Source organism: Aotus nancymaae, unplaced genomic scaffold (genome assembly GCF_030222135.1).
Source record: "Aotus nancymaae isolate 86718 unplaced genomic scaffold, 86718_ANA_hifiasm-v0.15.2.pri h1tg000039l, whole genome shotgun sequence".
Classification (NCBI taxonomy): Eukaryota; Metazoa; Chordata; class Mammalia; order Primates; family Aotidae; genus Aotus; species Aotus nancymaae.
Genome location: NW_026988453.1, coordinates 13,535,860 through 13,558,554, shown reverse-complemented (window position 1 = coordinate 13,558,554; position 22,695 = coordinate 13,535,860). Strand labels below are relative to the sequence as shown.

Here is a 22,695-nt window from a genome sequence, read left to right as displayed (position 1 = left end):
TACCAATCTATTTTCACATCACCCTCCCTTACCCCACAAATACACAGAACCTAAAGCTAGAAGGAACTGCTAGAAGTGGAGCAGACCTCTTTCCTCTTTCCTGCCTTCCAGTGACAAGATACCAGGGGCCCCACTTCAAAGACGAGGCAATCATGGCCAGGGGCTGACTTAAGGGCACGCACGCAGGTAATGACAGAGACAAGGTCAGGATGCTCCCGGGGCTTGGATAAGTGTTCTCTCTACTCTTCTAAACAAATGCAGAACATCATGAAATTGCACACTTTATGGTCTAGCTTTCTAGCTCATCTTGCGAATCACTAATATGATTTGATACCTTCCATTTAATTTCCCACTATTTGAATAGTCTCCACACTCTCCCCATGGCAACAGAAATAAAGTTTGTGAATTTTGTGCCATAGCAATAGTAGAAAGAGTCAAAGTGACAAAGAGCCACTGAAACAGAAGCTGGTGTTATAATTATGCATTAGTTACATTTACCAGTGGTACATCTACAAGAAGTGCATTCACGTCAGACAGTGTGGCTAAAAAGTAACTCTCCCCAAAGCCCCAGTGTTCCCAAGAACAAAAGAGGCTACATTTATACAGCATAGTATCTTTGGAAAATAATCTCTGGCTTTGAATCCAAGACGGAAGCCGAGATTTGCTTGAGTGCATGAGAAAATGAGAAGAGAGCGATGAAAAGCTACTGTCACGAACACATTACACCTTTTAAGCAGTGAGAAATTCATTTAATAAATTGATTGAAGCCCGGGATCTAATTACATCTAAAAGAGGCATCAACCTGACATGCTAATAAGCTCATGCTCAAACTGTATACGCGGAAGCTCTGCTGTGCGTGCCTTTAATAATGCATCACCTAAAGGATGTTCTGTATTCATTAAAGCAGTACAGCAACGGGGCATGAATTATTTCCACAGTCTACTTTGGATACAAATATCTCTCATGCAGGCAGTCTATTAAGCCACATTCCCCTTTCCCAGTCAAGGTGCATGAGATGTGGCTTCTAAGGGCTGGGAGCCTGGTTGTAAAAAGTAATGCTGAAACGTAGCGAGGAAGCACAGGCACCTTTACCCAGACAAACAACGAAGGGCACATTCTGCTATCTAATTACCGGCACCCTGTGTTTAAAATAACTTGAATGTGTGAGGCCAATAACACAAACTGCCAAACTGCCTTACAGAAACTCAAGCTTCCGTTAGTTCAGTTTAAAGTGGCAGCACATTTTCAGATGGGCACCAGCAGCAGCAGATACGCAGTCCCACAGTTCAGCTCTCCTTGAGATGCTCCAAAAAGGCGGCTGAGTTCTAAGAGCTCTGCTCTGTTTGTGATCTGGGAGTGACTTGGGGACCGGGAGGTGCAGAAGAGTTCTTTTAAGCGGTGAGCAGAGGATGACATCTAGGCTTGGCTATGGATTACTGCCGGCACGCTCTTAACTGGTTTACTGCTTCTGCCTCGGCACAGTGCAGTGCTGTAAAACTTCTCAGCTCAAAACCCTTCCACATCTCCCCATCTAACTCAAAAACTGAAGGATGTGCACTGGCTTACAGAGTCCTCTTCCCCACCCTCATCTCCTGCCACTCTCCTGGTCGCGCCACACTCCGTGACAGCCACGCTGGCCTTCCTGCTGTTCCCTGAGCACCTTGGGCACACCTCTGGCACAGGCGGCACCTTCTTCCTGGAACTCTGCTCCAAGTACTCACGTGACTCCCACAATCTCCTCCAAGTCTTCATCAGACCTCACCTTGTCAGTGAGGCCTGCACTGATCACTCACTGACGGTCAATCCTCATTATTCACAAATTGTGTATTTGCGCCACCTCCGGGCTTTTAGCTCTCATACCACGAGTGCTCTTTCTGCCTCCTATTTAGTGCCCTTTTGTGTTTTTGGCGATTTCACTGCTAAAAACGGCCCCCAAGTACAGTCCTGAAGCACCGTCTAGCGTTCCTAAGTACAGGAAGGCCGTGATGAGCTTTACGGACAAAACACGAGTGTTACAAAAGCTTGGTTCAAGCACAATTTACGGTGCTGTTGGCCGTGAGTTCAACGTGAATGAATCAACCACTTACGGTACAGAAGGTGTCTTTAGGCAGTTACGTACTGATCAGATGATGATAATGTGACCGGATCCTAGCAGGAACTTAACCCCGTATTACCCCAGGAGCGATGGCTCGGTTGTCACTAATTCAGTGTTTGTAAAATGATACCGACTGTACTGGACACTGCAACCTTCTTCCAGAGCTCCAGGTCCCCCTCACCCTGCTCTATGTTTTTTCCATAGCATTTATCACGTCCTAACACATCATATCATTCACTTATGTATTAGGCTTGTTAATTATCTAACCAGTTAGAGAGTAAACTGTCAGGGAGTATGTGCTTGTGCTGTTCACTACTACATCCCCAGCACACAGCACAGTTGCTGACATGTAATAGGCACTCAGCAAATATTTGTTTGATCAGTAAACGGATAGATGGACGGAGTCACAGCCTCCCCTGAAGCAGGGGTCTGACAGGTGCCTTCCTAGAGGATAAGTCCCACATGAGTGTACCCAGGAAAACAAAGGAGTAAGGTGGGGATTCTGTCCTGGAGAGGAGCTATCAGGGAGAGGTCAGAGAAACACTTTCCAGTCAGCTGAGCCTAAAGGGAGGCAGAGGCTGGATGGGGAGCAAAGAGTTGACCTGCAGGCTCTGAAGCTGAGCCCAGGCAGACTGTAGACGCAAAGTGCAAGCCAGCAAAGGGCACAGGATACAATGGCCTCCAAACAGAAATGGGGGTGCCAAGTGCCATCGTATTTGCATTAATCCTTAGTAACTAAAATCCCTGGTGTCGTGCCTCCTGGAATAAGCTCCACAGAGTTGCCCACATAAGGAGCAGCTTTGTTACATATCAGTGGCTGCAGGTCCACGTCTGCCCTGGCAACTCTATGCCTAGTGTTCCATTATTGGAATGCTACGCATGTGAGAGTTATTTATATCCTACTGTTCAAGGTCATCGCTGAGGTCTGAGTGCAAAAATTCAAAAAATTGCAACCTCAGGCATAAATGGGTTAATTGGTGGCTCAACTCTGACTCCCCAGCTTACAGTCTGTCCATGGGATTTCGGTACAGAGGTGAGGTCTCTCTCAATTCTGATTCACTCCAGCACGTGTTGGACCTTGGTGTCAGTGTCAGTATCCCTGAAGGGTGACTACACCTTATTCTGCCCCAAATGAACTTCCCATAGCTATGTAATTTATATTGTGTCCGCTTACTCGAAACACACACACACACACACACACACACACACACACACACACACCCCTTTAATGCCCGAATGTCCCAGTAGCTAACAGAACATGAACCTTATTTATACAGAAAGATTAAATTCTCACTTTCACCCCAGCAGGTAGGTATTAACCCAGTAACAGGTAGAGAAACTAAGGCTTAGATAAGTTACATACTTTGACCAAGGTCACAGAACTGGAAAGGACAGGATGTGATCCCCAAATCTGCCAGACTCCAAAGTTCACGCTCTATTCTCTACACTACATCATTAAATAACTCCCTTAAATCCTTTTTAAATGAATTGATAAAAAGTATGGCTCTGCTTTTCCAACAACTTTATTTCAATAGTGACATACCATTATTCAAACAAAACAACTTATTTCACTTATTTTCAGGGAATTCATGTAATTCCATTTAGTTTTCAAGGTGTCCACTGACTACAATATTTACATTTTAAAGACCTGACAGTTTAAAGCTAAAACTGTCACAGAAACTAACATCACGTAAACTAGGCTATTGGGAGATGACATGGTGCTGTCTCAGGTCTGCTACTCTCCTCTCTGGGCAAATCATTTCAACTCTCTAAGCTTCTATTTTTCTCATCAATAAAATGGAGACAACAGAAACAAGGCCTTGTCTGACTAATCCACTGAACCAACATGCTCTGTTTTGGTACCAGTACCATGCTGTTTTGATTACAGTAGCCTTGTAGTATAGCTTGAAGTCCAGCAGCATGATGCCACCAGCTTTGTTCTTTTTGCTTAGGATTTTCTTGGCTAGGCGGACTCTCTTTTGGTTTCATATGAAGTTTAAAGTGTTTTTTTCCAGTTCGGTGAAGAAGGTCATTGGTAGTTTGATGGGGATAGCATTAAACTATAAATTACTCTGGGCAGTATGGCCATTTTCACAATATTGATTCTTCCTAACCATGAGCATGGAATGTTTCTCCATCTGTTTGTGTCTTATTTCCTTGAGCTGTGGTTTGTAGTTCTCCTTGAAGAGGTCCTTTACCTTCTTTGTTAGTTGTATTCCTAGGTATTTTATTCTCCTTGTAGCAGTTGTGAACGTGAGTTCGCTCATGATTTGGCTCTGTGTTAGTCTGTTACTGGTGTACAGGAATGCTTGTGATTGCTGCACATTGATTTTGTATCCTGAGACTTTGCTGAAGTTGCTGCTCAGCTTAAGGAGAGTTTGGGCTGAGATGATGGGGTCTACTAAATATACAACCATGTTGTCTGCAAATAGAGACAATTTGACTTCCTCCTTTCCTAATTGAATATCCTTTATTTCTTTTTCTTGCCTGATTTCTCTGGCTAAGACTTCCAATACTACATTGAATAAGAGTGGTGAGAGAGGGCATACTTGTCTAGTGCCAGATTTCAAAGGGAATGCTTCCAGTTTTTGCTCATTCAGTATGATATTGGCAGTGGGTTTGTCGTAAATAGCTTTTATTGTTTTGTGATACAATCCATTCAGAGAGGCTCCACAACAAGTCTAAATAGTCTGTAAGTGGAAGTAATGATGAAAATAATCTAGACCATTCGAGAATCAAACGTGAAGTTACAGAATCATTTGGGGAAAGGTCATGATAGGGGGCACTCTGGTGAGATGCTGATAAAACTTGCCCAGGAACAGCTGATGGACTGTTTGCTACTCCTGCTGCTGGCACCTTCACCAGCCACTCAGTGGTCAGAGTACACAGTCAGCAGATCACATTTTAAGCCCACACAGGTCAGATGGCATGACACAGATGTCATCACTGTGCAAACCCTCTCCCAGATGCCTGTCTCTCATTATGGAGGGAAAGGGTCCAGAAAAACGCTTCTCAGCAACAGGAAAACATTTCACGCCACACTCTTTGTGGCCAGTGATTCCAGAGCATCCATCTATGATTGGACGAACAGCACTTTTGAGGTGCATATATGACAAACTCACACAAGAACAGCCTGCACTGATTTCTTGAGGTCAGGTCCTGTCCCTACTTGTCATAAGGAAAATTCCTTTCTACCTACATTATGCTGGAAAGGGGCCAAGGAGTTCCTTGTGGTCAAGGCTCCACTAGGAAGGTGCTTCCATTGAACAGGAGAGAATCACTCTCCACCTCACCTAACAACCTTCCCTCTCCTTTGAACCACAGGCAAGAGACCTGGAACCCTTAGGCTACTAAAGATTTTCTCAGATTCAGAGATTCAGCCCCTCACCCTCCTATTTTGCCATCCCAAGAGCCAAGGACCACAGCCAAATTCCACACAGAACTCGAATTGAAGTCTTTATTCAGACCAGCAAAGGTTTCTTGGTTCCGACAGGACTCTCATGGCCAGCCTTGAGGAAGAGAGGCACCCAGGCCACACTGTAGTTTATCACGATTGAGTCAAAGGCAAATAGTGGTAGACGATCTTGCTAAAACCTTTTGGAAAATTAAATCTGCTATCTAACAAGAAATGAAACACAAAACACGTAATATATAAAACCTGTCTCTTGAGTCTCCCTCTGGATCAATCCCACTGGAGTGAGTGACCACACAACCCAAGAGGGAACACGTCTGTCTCAAATACACCACGTCCAACTCCGCTGTAGGAACTCACTTGAGAAATCCTAGGGAACCTAAGCTCTTAACACTCAGTCTTTTTATTAAAACCACAGACTGCAGGAAGGGTACCTGATCTCAACTGCAACACAAATCTAAGTAATCTTGGAAATATATTGCTATGACAATTACTCCTATCAATGAAGTGAGCAAATAACATTACTAGGCAAGTAACAGTATTTGTAGATTTACATCACGATGGTCATGTGTCATACTGAGCTCTGAGCTGCTGCCCCCGTCAGGAAGCCTCTGCAAGTCCGTTTCCCCGAGTCTCCTAATAAGAACCCTCTTCCCCACTCCCAGCTGAAGAACAGAGATTCGAATAATGCGGGAAGCAAGCTCACCCGACTGCCTCCCATCACTCACTAATCACAACTCAGGCAGCACCTGTAGGGTACCCATGATGTATATTTTTAATTAACTTCTTAGCAGATCCTCTGTAGCCTGCAGCTAGCAGCATTTCCCAGAAATGGAATGCCTACTTGAACCTGTCATCTCCATTTCAACAGTAAGGCCATGCCCCTGTTGATGCTTTCCAGAAGTCTGGGAAATAGTCTTACAGGGAACTAGATCCTTCCCTGCGATGGAAATAAGGCGAGCAATCCTCCAAAATCCACAGAAGGATGCCTATAGGACTCAGCCAGCAACCAGGAGAGGCTGGGCATTCCTTCTTGAACGGCAGAGTCCCTCCCCTGCAGGCTTCTTACACACAAGAAGCAACTCTAAGGAAACAGTGGGAAGACGAGGGCAGAGAAGAGGAGAAGTCACATATAGGAAAACTGGTGGACAAATGCATCCTGTGAGAACAAACGGGGCAACTCGTTTTTCCCAGGTGTTTGTGTCTGTAGATCAGTTGCCTCTATATGGTTCTCTCATTCCTCACCTCCTCCAAAGAGCTGCCCTCCAGCACCCTCCCTCTCTTAGAGCTGCTCAACAAGCTTGTTGTCACTGTATTTTCAGTCCTTTTGTGGTCCCACACCCTGGGAAAGTTAGTAAAAATCTCCCATTCAGGTTCTTCGGGGTCCTGGCCCCTGTGACCATGTAAATGTAAGATACTGAATATTCAAACATATTTACAGTTGCTCATGACCATCATCCAGGCTGTCTATGAAGCCACGGCGTGTCAGGGAAGAGGAGTCCTGAGGAGTCATCTGGCCCAGTGACTCTCAAATGTTAATATGTATATACTGTCCAAGATCCTGCATTTCTAACAAGCTCCTATGAGAGACCGATGTGGATATTCCTCAGACCCTACTTAGGAGAGCTAGGATCTAATGCAAGGCTCTTGCTAAATGCAGAAACACTGGCTGTGTTAAGGCCAAGCATCAAACACAAAACAGGAAGGTACAGCAGTCCCTGGCCTCCAAAAATTCAGTGGCATTTTGCCCGATAGAAGAAGCGTCCGGAGAGTGTGCCCTATGGTACTAGAAAGCCAGCACTAAAGTCACGGAGGCTTGCGAGAGACCTGCACGGGCTGGACTGAAGAATGAGGAGCTGTTCTGCACCATTGCCAGCAAGGTGAGTGAGAGGAATTTGGAATGGCAGGTGGAGCCAGGCTTATATAAAATGCTAAAGAATAAAGCATTGTTTGCAAGCATGACAACCAGAGAATTGGTCTTAACCTTTACTTTGCAAATAATCACAATTTACGGTTCTTAGAAGACAAAGTATTCATCTTGTTCATTAAGTAAGCAGTTGGGCAGTATCAGAAAATTTGTTAGTATACCAAGATAAAGTCTTTGAATGTGCAGACAGGTGGATCAAAATAAAAATGGCAGTAGATCTGTATAGCAACACAAAGTGAATGCTGTCTGTAGCTGTAATCATCGTCCATCTTAGGACTCACAAAATGGGTAAGAAAACTCCTGCCTTTCTTCTTGGTATAACAGGAAGAGGAAATCTATTCACCCATGGTGCTACAGAACATGTAAATTTTCACGTGCTCTTCTGTGAGCAAATGCACTTATGGTTCAAAACCCTCCTTACTAAGAGGATTAGGATTCAAATGCAGTTAGCACATACTAGCTCTGTGATCTGGGACATACCCCTGTGTCTGATTCTCATTGATGATAATATCTAAATCCTTACTTAACAATATAATTACACAAGAGTAAGTTAATTCTAACAGGGATTTTTTTTTCTAAACTAAAACAGTGAATTTTGTTCTCAGCAATTCCTCATTCCTAGTGGTTGTCTGGCTGTTCAGAAACTCAGAGTCAAATCTAATGAGTCAAATCTTATTTTCCTCTGTATTACAAAAAGAATACGCCATTCTTCCTACAAGGCTTTCTTCTCCAAAGAAGAATATGTCATCAAGAAAGGACAGGAAGAGGAAACAAAAACCCAGTCCCTTGTGACACAGTGAACCATAGGAAGGAAAAGACAAGGAAGAGGATGAAATTATTCAGTCCCATGATCTCGCTTCCCCTGCCCTCAGCTCACCCCGTGGCTCCTGAAAGGGACGTCTGTCATGTAGGTAGAGGTAAAAACCCAATCAGACAGGCTCTGGTTTACTTCCTGGTTGGGACTCTGATAGACCACTCTTGCAAGATGTATGCCACAAAAACATAGGGTGATCTTATCACAATATATGTACTTAGGCAGAGTGAAGGAGGTGGGGGCTTGGCTGGCATTGCTAAGCCTTCCTCAGCAACCCCTGGGAAGAAGAGATCCAGAAGTTTCTGCATTAAAGGTAGTGAGATGAAGGCCAGAAAACCAGGCTAAGGTGCACCGTGATGGATGGCAAGGTGAGCCTGCCACGAAGTACACACCTTGCCAGGGCCTGACCAGGACTCAGAAAGGTCTGCCTAGTTAATAATGGGGTGAGCTCGGCATAGTGGCTCACACCTGTAATCCCAGCACTCTGGGAGGCTAAGGCAGGTGGATCACTTGCACTCAGGAGTTCAAGACCAGCATGGGCAACATAGCAAGACCTCGTCTCTACTAAAAAATTTTAAAAACTAAACAAAACAATAATTAGCTGGATGTGGTACCTGTAGTCCCAACTACTTGGGGGACTGAGGCAGGAAGATCACTTGAGCCTGGGAAGTTGGGGCTGCAGTAATCCAACCTGAGAGACAGAGAGAGACCCTGTTTCCAAAAAAAAAAAAAAAGAACTCGGGTGAGGCCAAGTTCACCACCTTTTCCTCATCAGACTCACTCTAGACTCAATTAAGAAACACAAACACCTTCTTGGATTCTAATGCCGAGTCTTTCAATACACATAAAAATGGAAACATTTACATTTTAAAGAAACACAACACCTAGAATGCACGCTGCTGGAGGATGGGCCCAGAAAGTCACAGGTCAACACAGGATACAGACTGTGGCAAAAGATGGCATTTTACGATCACCATAAATGCACTTAGGCTGGCAGGTTAACCACTGGAAATAAAAAATTAAGTTAAATCTATATTTCAAAAATCAACCAATTTGCCAAGTGTGGTGGTGTACATCTATAGTCCCAGCAACTCAGGAGGCTGAGGCAGGAAGACCATCTGAGCCTGGAACGTGGAGGGTGCAGTGAGTCATGATGGCACCACTGCACTCTAGCCTGGGCAAAGAGCCAGAGCCCGTCTCAGAAAATAAACTGATTCTTCTTTCTCTCTTCCTCAAAGGAGTGGGAATAGTGAAGGATCATGCATTCTTTCACTTAGAAAACATCTGTGAAGTGCCTACTATGTGCCAGGCCCCATGCTAGGAGGCAGGGATTCTATGGGGGGTAGTCTTTTGAAAAGCTAAAGAAAAAACGGATTCGGTGGCTTGTGGATCTCCAACTTAGGAATATCTGCCCTGTATAAAAATTAATTTTAGATGGAGTGTAGAAGGACATTCTCAGGTGATGACCAAAGGCAGAAACAATACAGGAAAAGAATGAGAGACTTGATTGCATGTAAATGTGTAACTGACATACCAAACTTCTGTAAACGTTTAAGAGAAATAGAAGGTTGCACTCAGTCCTCAGAACCGAGGCAGGGCAAAAAGCAACACTACTTTGCTGAAGGGATGTCTGAATTAGAAGTAAGATAGAGCTAGGAAGCCCAGAAGCTTGAAGACCAGAACAATTCTTCTTCCTCGTCGGCAAGGAGGGCCTGACCCAGCATGCAGTGAGATAAAGGAGCAGAGGAGGAAGACGGCAGTCATCAGCATGGCCGTGGGAAGGAGATGCAGGAGCAGACACTGGCACTCGCGGGAGAAATTAAAGGTAAAGCCTCCACTTCCCCCAGCAGGGCAGCTGTGTCTGGACCGCTGTTTGTAACACAAGGATGTAAGGTAAGAACAACCCCAGACGGGGTGGCCATTCATCCAGTCAGTGGCTCAGGTTAAACTGGTGACTCCCTTTCTCCCGATCCCTCGGTGCTGTAAACCAAAAATAAAATCCCAAGCCCCCCAGCCGACTGAATGGACCCCTCCTCTTGGCTAAAGGGATTCAAAAGTAGACCTGAAAAACTAGTTGAGGCCATGATGGGAAGAAGGGGTTGAACACGCCTCATTTACTCTCTTCCCTTCGAAATTCAGGCACTACTGACCAGCACTGACATTAAAACAGATCTTAAGACAAAACAGACTCTTCGTGGCAGTAAGATACCAAATTCCAAACTGACTGTAGTATAGCATTACACGACAGATAGCAGGCCTTGAAAGAAATTAAAGGATTTTACCCTAAAATATATCTCTTTGACATATTTTGAAATGGCCCTGCAAAGCTGTCTCTTGTGGGGGAAATTTACACTCTGTGGAGAATCCCCTTCCCTTTCCAGGTCTTTTTCTGATCCTGAAGAGACTGGCCCAGAGTTCAGCACCTTTTAAAGATCTGAAGAGGAAACAGTCGCCATCTACGGCCTCGAAGAGCGGCCACTTCATCTACTTAATAAGAACCTTGGTCTCCACGACCCCTTATCTTAAACCAGACATTCCTTTTTATCGACCCTATGTCTTTAGACAGTAACTTTTTTCCCACTTGTTAATCAGAAAATCTTTAACTCCGCCCGTGACCTGTAAGCCCCGCTTCAAGCTGTCCTGCCTTTCCAGACCAAACCAATGTGTAACTCATGCATTCATTGATGTTATGTCTCCCTGAGGTATAAAAACAAGCCATAAGCTAAAGAAACAGGTTCTCAGGACATCCTGAGACTGTGTCTTGGGCCTTGGTCATTCATATTTGGTTCAGAATAAACCTCTTTAAATATTTTACCAAGTTTGACTCTTTTTATCAACAGTGACACAGACTACAACCCTCCCCATCACGCCCTGAACCACTGCTCTTTCTAGGGAGTCAGTAGGTAACCCATAGTCATTCTCAGGTACCCCTCAATTCCAGATCCTGTCCCACAGGCCCCACACTCCAGACCATGGAGGAGAAATCTGCATCAGTCCCATTTCACTAGACAGTAAAAGGGAGCGGTCAAGAGCACAGACTCCAGAGCCCTGTGCTTGGATTCAAGGCCCAGCTCCACCACTCGCTCACCCTGTAATCTAAGTGCTTGGATTCAAGGCCCAGCTCCACCACTCGCTCCCCTGTAATCTAAGTGCTTGGATTCAAGGCCCAGCTCCACCACTCGCTCCCCTGTAATCTAAGGTGAGTTACTCAACCTCTCTATGCCTCAGTTTCATCTGTACAGTGGTGAAAATAATAGCACCTACTTCACAGGGGTTTTATAAAGATTAAATAAATTGAATATGTAAAAGGACTTAGAACTCTCCTTGCAGGAGTGGGAACAAGCCATGTGGGAGGGTTTTTCTCTGAATAAATTATACTTGAGTGTGTGTGCGTGCACATACACAGGGACACACATCTTCAAAGCTGTAATAACTCAAGTACCTTCTAATTGATTTTGAGATGTTATCGGATCTCACAAGAGGAGCAGATAATTTTACTTTCCAAAGTTGGTGAATATTTTAGATGAATTAGACTTGTTCTTAACATTTGTCCATTTCCCTAGATTATTTGTAATTACAGTAACTACTTCATAGGATACAGAATTTCAATTAGGAGGAGTAAATTCAAGAGATCTGTTGTACAATATGGTGACTACAGTAAGTAACAATGCATCGAAAATTGCTAGAAGAATTTTGTTTAAATCTGCAAAAAAAAACCATTCTGCTAAATTACTTGATACTGGCCAATAGTTACCTTTTCAGAAAAAAAAAATGTTCTATTAACATATAATGAGCTTAATGTTATTTTAAATGAATTAAAAATTTTTTTTTAAAGGACTGTCCTGGCAGAATTCTGTGTTCTTTGCTGCTGCTGCTGCTATTATTACGATTACTATTAGAGTTTGGGCTATTCTGAGGACGTGTTTTAGAAGAGCTTCATTCCCAGCCCTGCATCCAGTTCCTCATCTTCCTCTGTAAGACATTAGGGCATCTCCTTTCAGCAGCTCCCTCAGAAAAATCCTATCCTCAAAGATAAACAGCTGCCCCACTCCTCTCTCCTATCCAAGGATGAACTCAATCCCTTTTCTTCCTTTACAACTTTCTCCCTCATCCCGTATCTCGGATGTGGCACAGCATCTGCTAAAATAGTGACAGTAATAAAGTAAGAAAGACAAACGTTCCTCTAAATTCCTTATAAGGCAAAGTCATTCTCAAAGAAACTGCGGCAAATGCAGTGTTTTGGCACGTCGTGCATTAATGAGAAAAACAGGGACATGATGGTGGAGGATCAACAGCAGTCATGGCACGGTGTACCTGCAGCCACATGTCACCGCATCCCGCAGGGAGAAACTGCTCAGCTGCCAGACCACTTGGAAATCTTCCTCTTAAGACCTGGTAATCAAAATCGCAGAAGAGTCACCACCTGTCCATTCAGCATAGATTTCCACTGAGGAGCGTGCTGGGGTTACAGCATTAAACAAGAGTAAGATATGATCCCTGCCTTCAAAGGACTTGTAGGCTGGTGGGTTGCAACCAAGTAGACTGTGACTATTACCATGAAAGGTACAGGGTTCCAGCTCCATTAGGAACTGGATACTCTTTATAGTATCTCCGTCTTACAGAGAAGGAAATGAAGGCACAGAGACGTCATCAGTTAATAAGTAATGGAGTAAGTAGTAGAGCCAGGAGTCAAACCCAGGCAGTTCAGGCTCCAGATCTGTGGCCTCAAACACTATGCTCTGGTGACTAGTGATCAACACCTTCCATCTGAAGATGTCCTGGTGCTTCTTACTCTGAAGTCATCCAAGAGCTTGTCAGTAGTAAAGGCACCCAAAAAAAACTCTTCCACACAGAGAGAGCATAGAGAACAGGACACACTCACTATCTGTGAAGCAAAACATAATGATGGTTCGTAAAATCTGCTTTAACCTGATAGTCCCTTTCCACTTTGATCTATCGAAGTCTATGTCTGAAGGAAAAGGTAAAGGGATTTTAAAATATGAATGTTACAAGAAAGAAAATATGTTTTCTGAGTCTGTTGAGATGGGGCTATGAGAGACAGGTACCCTAAATGTGAGGGAATGCAAATGTCTGGGGGCTGGAAACTGCTTGCAAAGCTATAGGAATGCGTAAGAGCTCTGTGAGGGGTGAGGGAGAGGTCATACCGGGGCAGAGTCAGGGACCGCCATGCTTCCGATGTGAAATCCATGCCCTCCACCTTTTGTCACTCACCTCTTCTACCTTCCAACCCGTTCAACACTTATCACCCTACCAGGTTTTTCTTTTCTCGGAAATTAAAAAACAAACGGTGGGGTTGGGCACAGGGTCTCCTGCCTGTAATCCCAGCACTTTGGGAGGCCAAGGTGAGAGGATGGCTTGAGGCTGGGAGTTCAAGACCAGCCTGGCCAACACAGTAGAGGCCCTTCCTCTACAAAAAATTGAAAAATTCGCCTGGTATGGGGGGAAAGGGGAGGGAGCGCATTAGGACAAATACCTAAGCCATGTCAAGCTTATAACCTAGATGACGGGTTGATGGGTGCAGCAAACCACCATGGCACATGTATACCTACGTAACAAACCTGAATGTTCAGCACATGTATTAAGGTAAAATTTAAAAAAAAAAAAATTAGCCGGGTGTGGCGGTATGTGTCTGTGGTCACAGCTACTCGGGAAACTGAGACGGGAGGATCACCTGAGCCCAGGAGGTGGAGGCTGCTGTGAGCTGTAATCACGACTGCATTTCCGCCTGGGTGACAGAGTGAGACACTGTCTCATAAATAAAACCACAAATGAATAAATGCTGTAAACTTTCCTCTCCTATTTGTCATGATTAACCATTACTTCTAAAATGACGTAACGACGGTCGATGGTTTCTATTTTGGGGTCTGCAGCATGCCCGCTGTGTAGCCAGTGCTTTAGGACACGGTCTTGCCTAACCCTCACAACAACCCAGTGACATGAGTACTATCGGCAGCCCCGCTTTAATGCCTCAGAACCTGGGGAGTAAAGAGATTTGTGGGGTGGATGTGCTTTAGCACGGGGGTCCTGGTGCTCATCTCCCTTCAATGTGGCTGGGCTAACAGACAAGTAGAAGGGAACACAGGCATCGTCCAGTGACAAGACGCTGTTCCTAGTCTCATCCGACACCTCAGTCCCCCTCTCACATGAAAACAACAGACAAAAATGACAAGGCCAAGGCCCCTCCTCGGAAGGTGCAGCCCGCACCGCTTCCACCATAGTCTCTCTGAATCAGCACATCTCCAGTGCAGAGTTGAATGGCGCCTTTCGTCAGCCAGTCCCATCCCCGCTCACTGCCTCCCTACCCGGCCCATTAGCGGGCGGACCTCTCAGTCATCTCTGGCTTTGTTAGATTTTCAAGCCAAAAAAAAAAGGTACTAAGAAGCTACCACTTCCTGAGGGTATAGGATACCACTTCCTAACCTACTATATGCCAGGCTCACTCAATCTTCATAGCACTCCTTTGAAGCAAAGTAGTATTATTCTCCTCATATTAGAGATTAAAAGACTGGCCCAGAGAACTTTGTCCCAAGTCACATAGCTAGCAGGTAGCCAGCTCCTAGTCACTACACTGCTGCCGAGAACAGCAATCTTTTGTTAACAGCACCTATTCCTCCTTTCCTTCTTTATGCCCACCCGACTCCAGCTTTCTACCCAACAAGGCTGGTAGACACGATAATACATTTCCCCAACTCCATGCCCACCATTCTGCCCTGAAACTGGCGGTTAAGCACGATTCAAAGGCATTACTAACGCAAAGCCAGCAGCTTGTAGAGCTGACTTATCATCGAACATGCTGGACCAACTCTCTACCTAGGGACCTAAATTCTATCGACCTAACAGCCCATGTAATCAATGCCTCACTGAAAGAAGGTGCTCAGATCCCCCTTATCCCCAGCTTAAAGAAATTCCTAGATATTAAGGTCTAGCCGCCACCAGCAGCACCAGATCCCCCTGGGACGAGCAGTGATGCATGAGTTTGCCTCTGACGACCTGAAAGCATCATAATTCAAGAAATGCAGAGGGCAAGCTGTGTAGGATTCCTGAAATAATTGAAACTGACCCATAACTCACCACCCACATGGGAAATTCTATCGCTTTGCTTCCGTAACTAGAAATCAAATCACAAAAATAGGGTCAGATCTCTAATTTGGAGCCTTAGACATGCAACGTCATCTTTAATGACTCCTGGCAACAAATGCTTATTACAGATCTCAGCCCATCTAAATTAAAACATGAAATGCAAAAATTAAGCAGAAAATTCTCAATTTCTCAAGTCCATGAAGAAACCAGAAAAATCATGCAAGCGGGAACAGACATATTCCTTGGGGTCTTGTTCTATCTGTAAATAATCTAAGCAGAAATTATATGAAAGAGAAGATTTACAAGGAAATAAGAACAAACCCATCAGGTCCTTAGTTTCGGGTCTGGGCGTTCTTGGTGAACTGCAATTTTTCACAGTCAATTTGAACTAGCATGGCATGGAAGATGATCTCTTTGGTCATGGCCACTTTTATCTTTTCTATGATGTAGAGCTCATATTCCTCTGATATGGCAGGCTGCCGACTTCAAATCTCTCAATGTTAAGTAGGCCGAAAGATGGTACAATCAGTCAGCAGTGTTCAGGACGGTATGGCTCCATTAAAACGGGGGGCTAATACAAAACAGTGAGTTCGCGTCCTTTGTAGGGACATGGATGAACCTGGAAACCATCATTCTCAGCAAACTGACACGTGAACAGAAAATCAAACACTGCATGTTCTTACTCATAGGCGGGTGTTGAACAATGAGAACACATGGACACAGGGAGGGGAGCACTATACACTGGGGTCTGTTGGGGGGAAATAGGGGAGGGACAGCGGGGTGTGGGGAGTTGGGGAGAGATAGCATGGGGAGAAATGCCAGATATAGGTGAAGGGGAGGAAAGCAGCAAATCACACTGCCATGTGTGTACCTATGCAACAATCTTACGTGTTCTTCACATGTACCCCAAAACCTAAAATGCAATAAATATATATATAAACAAAACAAAACAAAAAACGGGGGACTAAAAATTCCTCTATCAGCAGTTCTAAACCTCATTCAGGGTAGATCTTTGAGAAGTTCACGTAACCATTAAATCATCTCTGGAGATTGTTTCAACATTTCTTCCCTCTGCTTCCCATCCACCAAGCCCTTTATGTCACCATGTCAATAGCTGACATGACCCAGCAGAATAATCTGCCATCACCAGCGTTCACATCTGCTCATGACGAAAGTCTTCTCAGACCTACATCCAGGAAGAGAGTGCCATTCCCTGTCTGCAGCAATACCTCATCAGATGGCCCAGAAAAAAGTAAGTAAAGTTAGCTGTTGATAGAAATTACAAATTCAAAACTCAGTTTCCCTTAATGAGCATTCTTAAAGAGAAAAGTTAGAGAATGAGACCAGGACCAGTGTCAGGGTTGTGCCACCAGATGCTGAACATGAAACACGCTATTAGTAAACAAGCATCTGCAAATTGCACAAAAGAAACGCTAATTGTTATTTTATTTTTCTTCAATTAAAAAACTACTTCTGAGTCTTACATTGTACACTGGATCTCAGAAAAAGTTCATCTCCACACCTAAATCCAACCACTTAATATGTAATGGCCATTCTGTACAAAGACCTTTGTGTTTCTAAGTATAATTGGTGGCCTGGAAAATCCTTCAAGAAACTTAAAACTGTGGAGAGGAAAACCTACACCTATGCATGCTAAAGAAGCTGGGGTAAGAGTCTAGGTCACTCCCAGGAAAGGCTCTCTCTGCTATTTTATCACACGCTCTCAGAAACACCTCTTTTTAGAACCACCTCACTCTAAGGGGTCATCCCAGAGCTTCCTCCTCGGGTTAACTTTTCCTTTTGTCCACATTTGACTTAAAACTTTAAGTGAGAGGGGAGACTGTTTCAGCAGCCTGGGGTCGCAAATATTTGAGTCTAGTTCTAATCAAGACAGTGACAAAGGTCTTGACAGACATGTTCTCTCCATCTCTGTGGTTGATACAGAACTGAGGGTCTTTCTTGGACAAAAGGGAACTATTAAAATAAAGAACAAGAAGGCAACTGTTTTGAGTATGAAATATAGTCAGCGGCCTAAACTGCCTCTTGTGACAATCAATGGGTTGGTATTTATGGACAGGGACCCAGAAACCAGCATTCCTGCCGGGGGTTATGGTTTTATCATGCCAGCCAATACCAGAGAAGCCTTATAGGAGAATGTGCTTCCCAAGAAATGCGTGAGTACAAGCATTCCCACTGAGTAGGCAGAGGGACTGTGCCAAGTTCACACCAGACACTTGTGACATGTTCCCAAATCATGCTGGGTCCCAACCTATTGACTCAGTAAGTTACTTTGATGAGTAGATCAAAAGTTAACAGAGCCTTCCAGCTAGGATCATCTTTTCAACAAAAACCACTCCCTGGCCTTCTAGTTAGAGACCACCTGTTTGCCAACATTCCCCCATCTTGCCATTAAAACAGGGCAACCCGTGGTATTTGATGAAGTAAGGACAAATCAAAGCCATTACTTGACATTCCTTGCAATCACCATATGAAAGTTCTCACTCCAACAAGCCAACCTGACCAAAAATAAAATGTATTTAGAGAGGCTACGATAAATTCAACATCTGTAATAAGTCATTATGAAAAACTAGAATGTGGAATGCTACCCAACTCCTTTTGAACAGACACATTAGGTACGGCAATATTTACTGAGCTCTTCCCCTACCTGTGTCTTGGGTTTTTTGCCTACAGAGATGAAATTTAAGAATGAATAAACCCATGATCCCATCTACTAGGGGACTGAGGTAGAAGGATCTAGTCCAGAGTTCGAGACTATCCTGGGAAACATAGCATGAACTTGTCTCAAAAATTAAAAAGGAATGAGCCACATGGATGGGGCACCAACCCCCATGGCTGTACCAGTGCTGACCCTGAGGTCCCTCCACTAGGTTTGCAATTGCAGACGCAATCCTGTCACTTGTTATACTCTGGAAGTGATAAGACAAACACAGCGTTAAGTCCATCACGTTGAAAACGACAATCTGAAATGGCGGGGGACTAAGGAAAAAAAGACTCCAGATCAACCATAAGACTACAGGTCAAAATCTAGAAAAGTAAGAAAATTTCAGAAAAAGTGTCTATCATGTCCACTGAGCATAGGAATAACACAGGGTTAAAGCTAATCCTTATTACTGAAGATTAGGTAAACTTCAAAACAACTCCTGGAGACCGGGATTATCTTTACTACTGATTAAGAGATAAGAAAAATGAAACAGAGAGAGATTTAGTAAATAGTATCCTGCTACACTGGCCTAGGCTATTATCCTGAGTCTGTTTTTCTTAATCAACAGTCTCACATATACTAATGTCGCTTTCAAGAAAAAAAGGAAGCAATTACAAAATCAAAATACAGTAGCCTTTCCCAAGTTAGTAAGAAACCGCTTCAAACATAACCCTTTGCACATCGATGGGTACACAGACTCACAGAGAAACTTTCTTATCTCACCTGTCTTCATAGACTGATCGTAATCATGAGAGACCCAGAAAGCATGGACTGTCGTCCTGTCAGTAGGATGAAGAAATGGATGCCAAATTCGGCTTGAGCTAGGGGCAGGGAGAGAAAGGTAGCCCAAAGCCTTTGAGGCTGGTCCAGCCATGTTCCTCCCACTGGACACTCCCGATCAACTGTAGCAAACTCAGCGACTGACCTCCACATCCCGGTGAAACTGCACACGGTGCTCACACAGCGAGGGAGGGCGGGCGGAGTGAGTCCATCCAGGCGCATGAGCAGAGCTGGTACACCGAACAGCACCAGGTACTTCACGTAGAAAAAGAGCACCTGAGCTAACGCCAGTCCTCCTGAAAGGCAAACAGGCCAGTCAGAAACACGGATGAGGGTCACAGAAGTTTCCTGCAGGAGACCAACACCCCAGGAGCTATGCCAGCTGCCCTGCTTCTCCACCCACCCCTTCCTCCCCTCAACTCACACATTTTACAAAAATACTCTGATGGCCAAATAGGAACAGTTTGGCCATCTCCAGTCCACAGTTCCCAGCAAGAGCAAACCAGAAGGCGAGTGAGCTCCACGTTTCCAACTGAGGAACCAGGTTCATCTCATTGGGACTTGTTAGACAGTGGGTACAGTCCAAGGAGGGTGAGCTGCAGCAGGGTGGGGCATCGCAAGGGGCCGGAGAACTCCCTCTCCTAGCCAAGGGCAGCCATTAGGGACCTTTCCCGACACTCTGGCCAAGACACTGTGCTTTTCCCGTGGTCTTCAGGAGATTCTCTCCAGTGCCTACACCACCAGTGCCCCGGGTTTCCAGCACAAAACTGGGCAGCTGTTTTAGCTCCAGCAGTTTTTCTTTTATATACCCTAGTGGCACCTGGAATGCCAGTGAGACAGAACCACTCATTCCCTTGGGGAAAAAAAAAAAGTGGGGGTGCTGAAGCCAGGGAGCCAAGTGATCTGGCTCAGTGGGTCCCACCCCCACAAAGACCAGAACACTAAGATCCACTGGCTTGAAATTCTCACAGCCAGCACGGCAGTCTGAGATCAACCTGGGACATTCAAGCTTGGTGTGGGGAGGGGGCATCGGTCCTTGCTAGGCTCAGGTAGGTAGTTTTAACCTTGCCTGTGTAAAGTCTCCAGGAAGTTTACACAGCAAATGGGTGGAATCAATGGCAGCTCAGCTAGGCCTCTGCAGGCAGACTGTCACTAGACTCCCTTCTTGCTGGGCAAGGCATCGCTGAAAAAAGGCAGCACCCCATCAGGAATTTGTAAATAAAACCCCCATCTTCCTGGGACCGAACACCTGGGAAAAGGGGCGGTTGTGGGATCCACTTCAGCAGATTTAAACTTCCCTGCCCGGCAGCCCTGAAGGGAGTAAAGGATCTCTGAGCGCTGCACTTGAGCTCTGATAAGGGACAGACTGCCTCCTCAAGTGGCTCCCTGACCCCCATTTATCCTGACTGGGAGACACGTCATACAGGAGAGCTCTGGCTGACATCTGGTGGGTACCCTTCTGGGACGAAGCTACCAGAGAAGGAACAGGCAGCAACCTTCGCTGTTCTGCAGCCCCCACAGTGATTCCCAGGCAAGCAGGGTCTGGAGTGGACCTCCAGCAAACTCCAGCAGATGGGCCTGACTGTTAGACGGAAAACTAACAACGAGAAAGAAATAGCTTCAACATCAACAGAAAGGACGTCCACTCAGAGACCCCATCAAAAGTCAAAAGTCACCAACGTCAAAGACCAAAGGTAGATAAATCCATGAAGATGGGAAGAAACTAGTGCAAAAAGGCTGAAACTGCCAAAAACCAGCCTCTCCTCCTCCAAGGGATCACAGCTCCTCACCAGCAAGGGAACAAAACTGGATGGAGAATGAGTTTGACAAAGTCACAGAAGCAGGCTTCAGAAGGTGGGTAATAACAAACTTCTCCAAGCTAAAGGAGCATGTTCTAACCCAATGCAAGGAAGCTAAGAACCTTGAAAAAAGGTTAGATGAAATCCTAATTAGAATAACCAGCTTAGAGAAGAACATAAAAGACTTGATGGAGCTGGAAAACACAGCACAACAATTTTGTGAAACATACACAAGTTTCAACAGCCAAATCAATCAAGCAGAAGAAAGGATATCAGAGATTGAAGATCAACTCAATGAAATAAAAGTGAGAAGTCAAGATTATAGAAAAAAGAGTGAAAAGAAATGAACAAAGCCTCCAAGAAATATGGGATTATGTGAAAAGACCAAATCTACAGTTGATTGGTGTACCTGAATGTGACGGGGAAAATGAAACCAAGCTGGAAAACACTCTTCAGGATATTATCCAGGAGAACTTCCCCAACCTAGCAAGGCAGGACAACATTCAAATTCAGGAAATACAGAGAACACCACAAAGATCTTCAAGAAGAGCAACCCCAAGGCACGTAATCGTAAGATTCACCAGGGTTGAAATGAAGGAAAAAGTGCTAAGGGCAGCCAGAGAGAAAGGTCGGGTTATCCACAAAGGGAAGCCCATCAGACTCACAGCAGATCTCTCAGCAGAAACTACAAGCCAGAAGAGAGTGGGGGCCAATATCCAGCATCCTTAAAGAAAAGAATTTTCAACCTAGATTTTCACATCCAGCCAAACTAACCTTCATAAGCAAAGGAGAAATAAAATCCTTTACAGAAAAGCAACTGCTGAGAGATTTCATCACCACCAACCCTGCCTTACAAGAGCTCCTGAAGGAAGCACTAAACACGGAAAGGAACCACGATTACCAGCCACTGCAAAAACGTACCAAATTGTAAAGACCATCGACACAATGAAGAAAATGCATCAACTAATGGGCTAAACAACCAGCTAGCATCAAAATGGCAGGATCAAATTCACATATGACAATATTAACCTTAAATGTAAATGGGCTGAATGCCCCAATCAAAAGACACAGACTGGCAAATGGGATAAAGAGTCAAGACCCATTTGTGTGCTGTATTAGGGAGACCCATCTCACATGCAAAGACACACATAGGCTCAAAATAAAGGGATGGAGGAATATTTACCAACCAATGGAGAGCAAAAAAAAGGCAGGGGTTGCAATCCTAGTCTCTGATAAAACAGACTTTAAACCAACAAATATTAAAAGGAATCAATGCAACAAGAAGAGCTAACTATCCTAAATATATACGCACGTAATACAGGGGCACCCAGATACATAAAGCAAGTTCTTAATGACCTACAAAGAGACTTAGACTCCCACACAATAATGGTGGGAGACTTTAACATGCCACTGACAATATTAGACAGATCAAGAAGACAGAAAATTAATAAGGATACCCAGGACTTGAACTCAGCTCTGGACCAAGTGGACCCAGTAGATATCTACAGAACTCTCCACCCCAAATCCACAGAATATACATTCTTCTCAGCACCACATCACACCTACTCTAAAATTAACCAATAATTGGAAGTAGATCACTCCTTAGCAAATGCAAAAGAAAAGAAATCATAACAAACAGTCTCTCAGACACAGTGCAATCAAATTAGAACTCAGGGTAAAGAAACTCACTCAAAACCCCACAACTGGAAACTAAACAGCCTGCCCCTGAATGACTACTGGATAAATAATGAAATGAAGGCAGAAATAAAGATATAAGACACAACGTACCAGAATCTCTGGGACACATTTAAATCAGTGTCTAGAGGGAAATTTATAGCACTAAATTCCCCCAAGAGAAGCAAGGAAAGATCTAAAATTAACACCCTAATGTCACAATTAAAAGAACTAGAGGAGCAAGAGCAAACAAATTCAAAAGCAGAAGACAAGAAATAACTAAGATCAGAGCAGAACTGAAGGAGATAGAGACACAAAAACCCTTCAAAAAAAACCAAATCCAGGAGCTGGTTTTTTGAAAAGACCAACAA

General features: G+C 44.4%; 1 protein-coding gene across 2 annotated transcripts in view; it reads right to left on the bottom strand.

The window, feature by feature from the left end:
* HHAT (hedgehog acyltransferase) overlaps positions 1 to 22,695 on the bottom strand; it is a 359,060-nt gene that overhangs the window by 199,775 nt on the left and 136,590 nt on the right. For both annotated transcript variants that reach the window (XM_064360344.1, XM_064360345.1), the window contains one exon: positions 18,997 to 19,147. In XM_064360344.1, the coding sequence (XP_064216414.1) occupies positions 18,997 to 19,147 (151 nt within the window). The remainder of the gene's footprint in view (positions 1 to 18,996; positions 19,148 to 22,695) is intronic.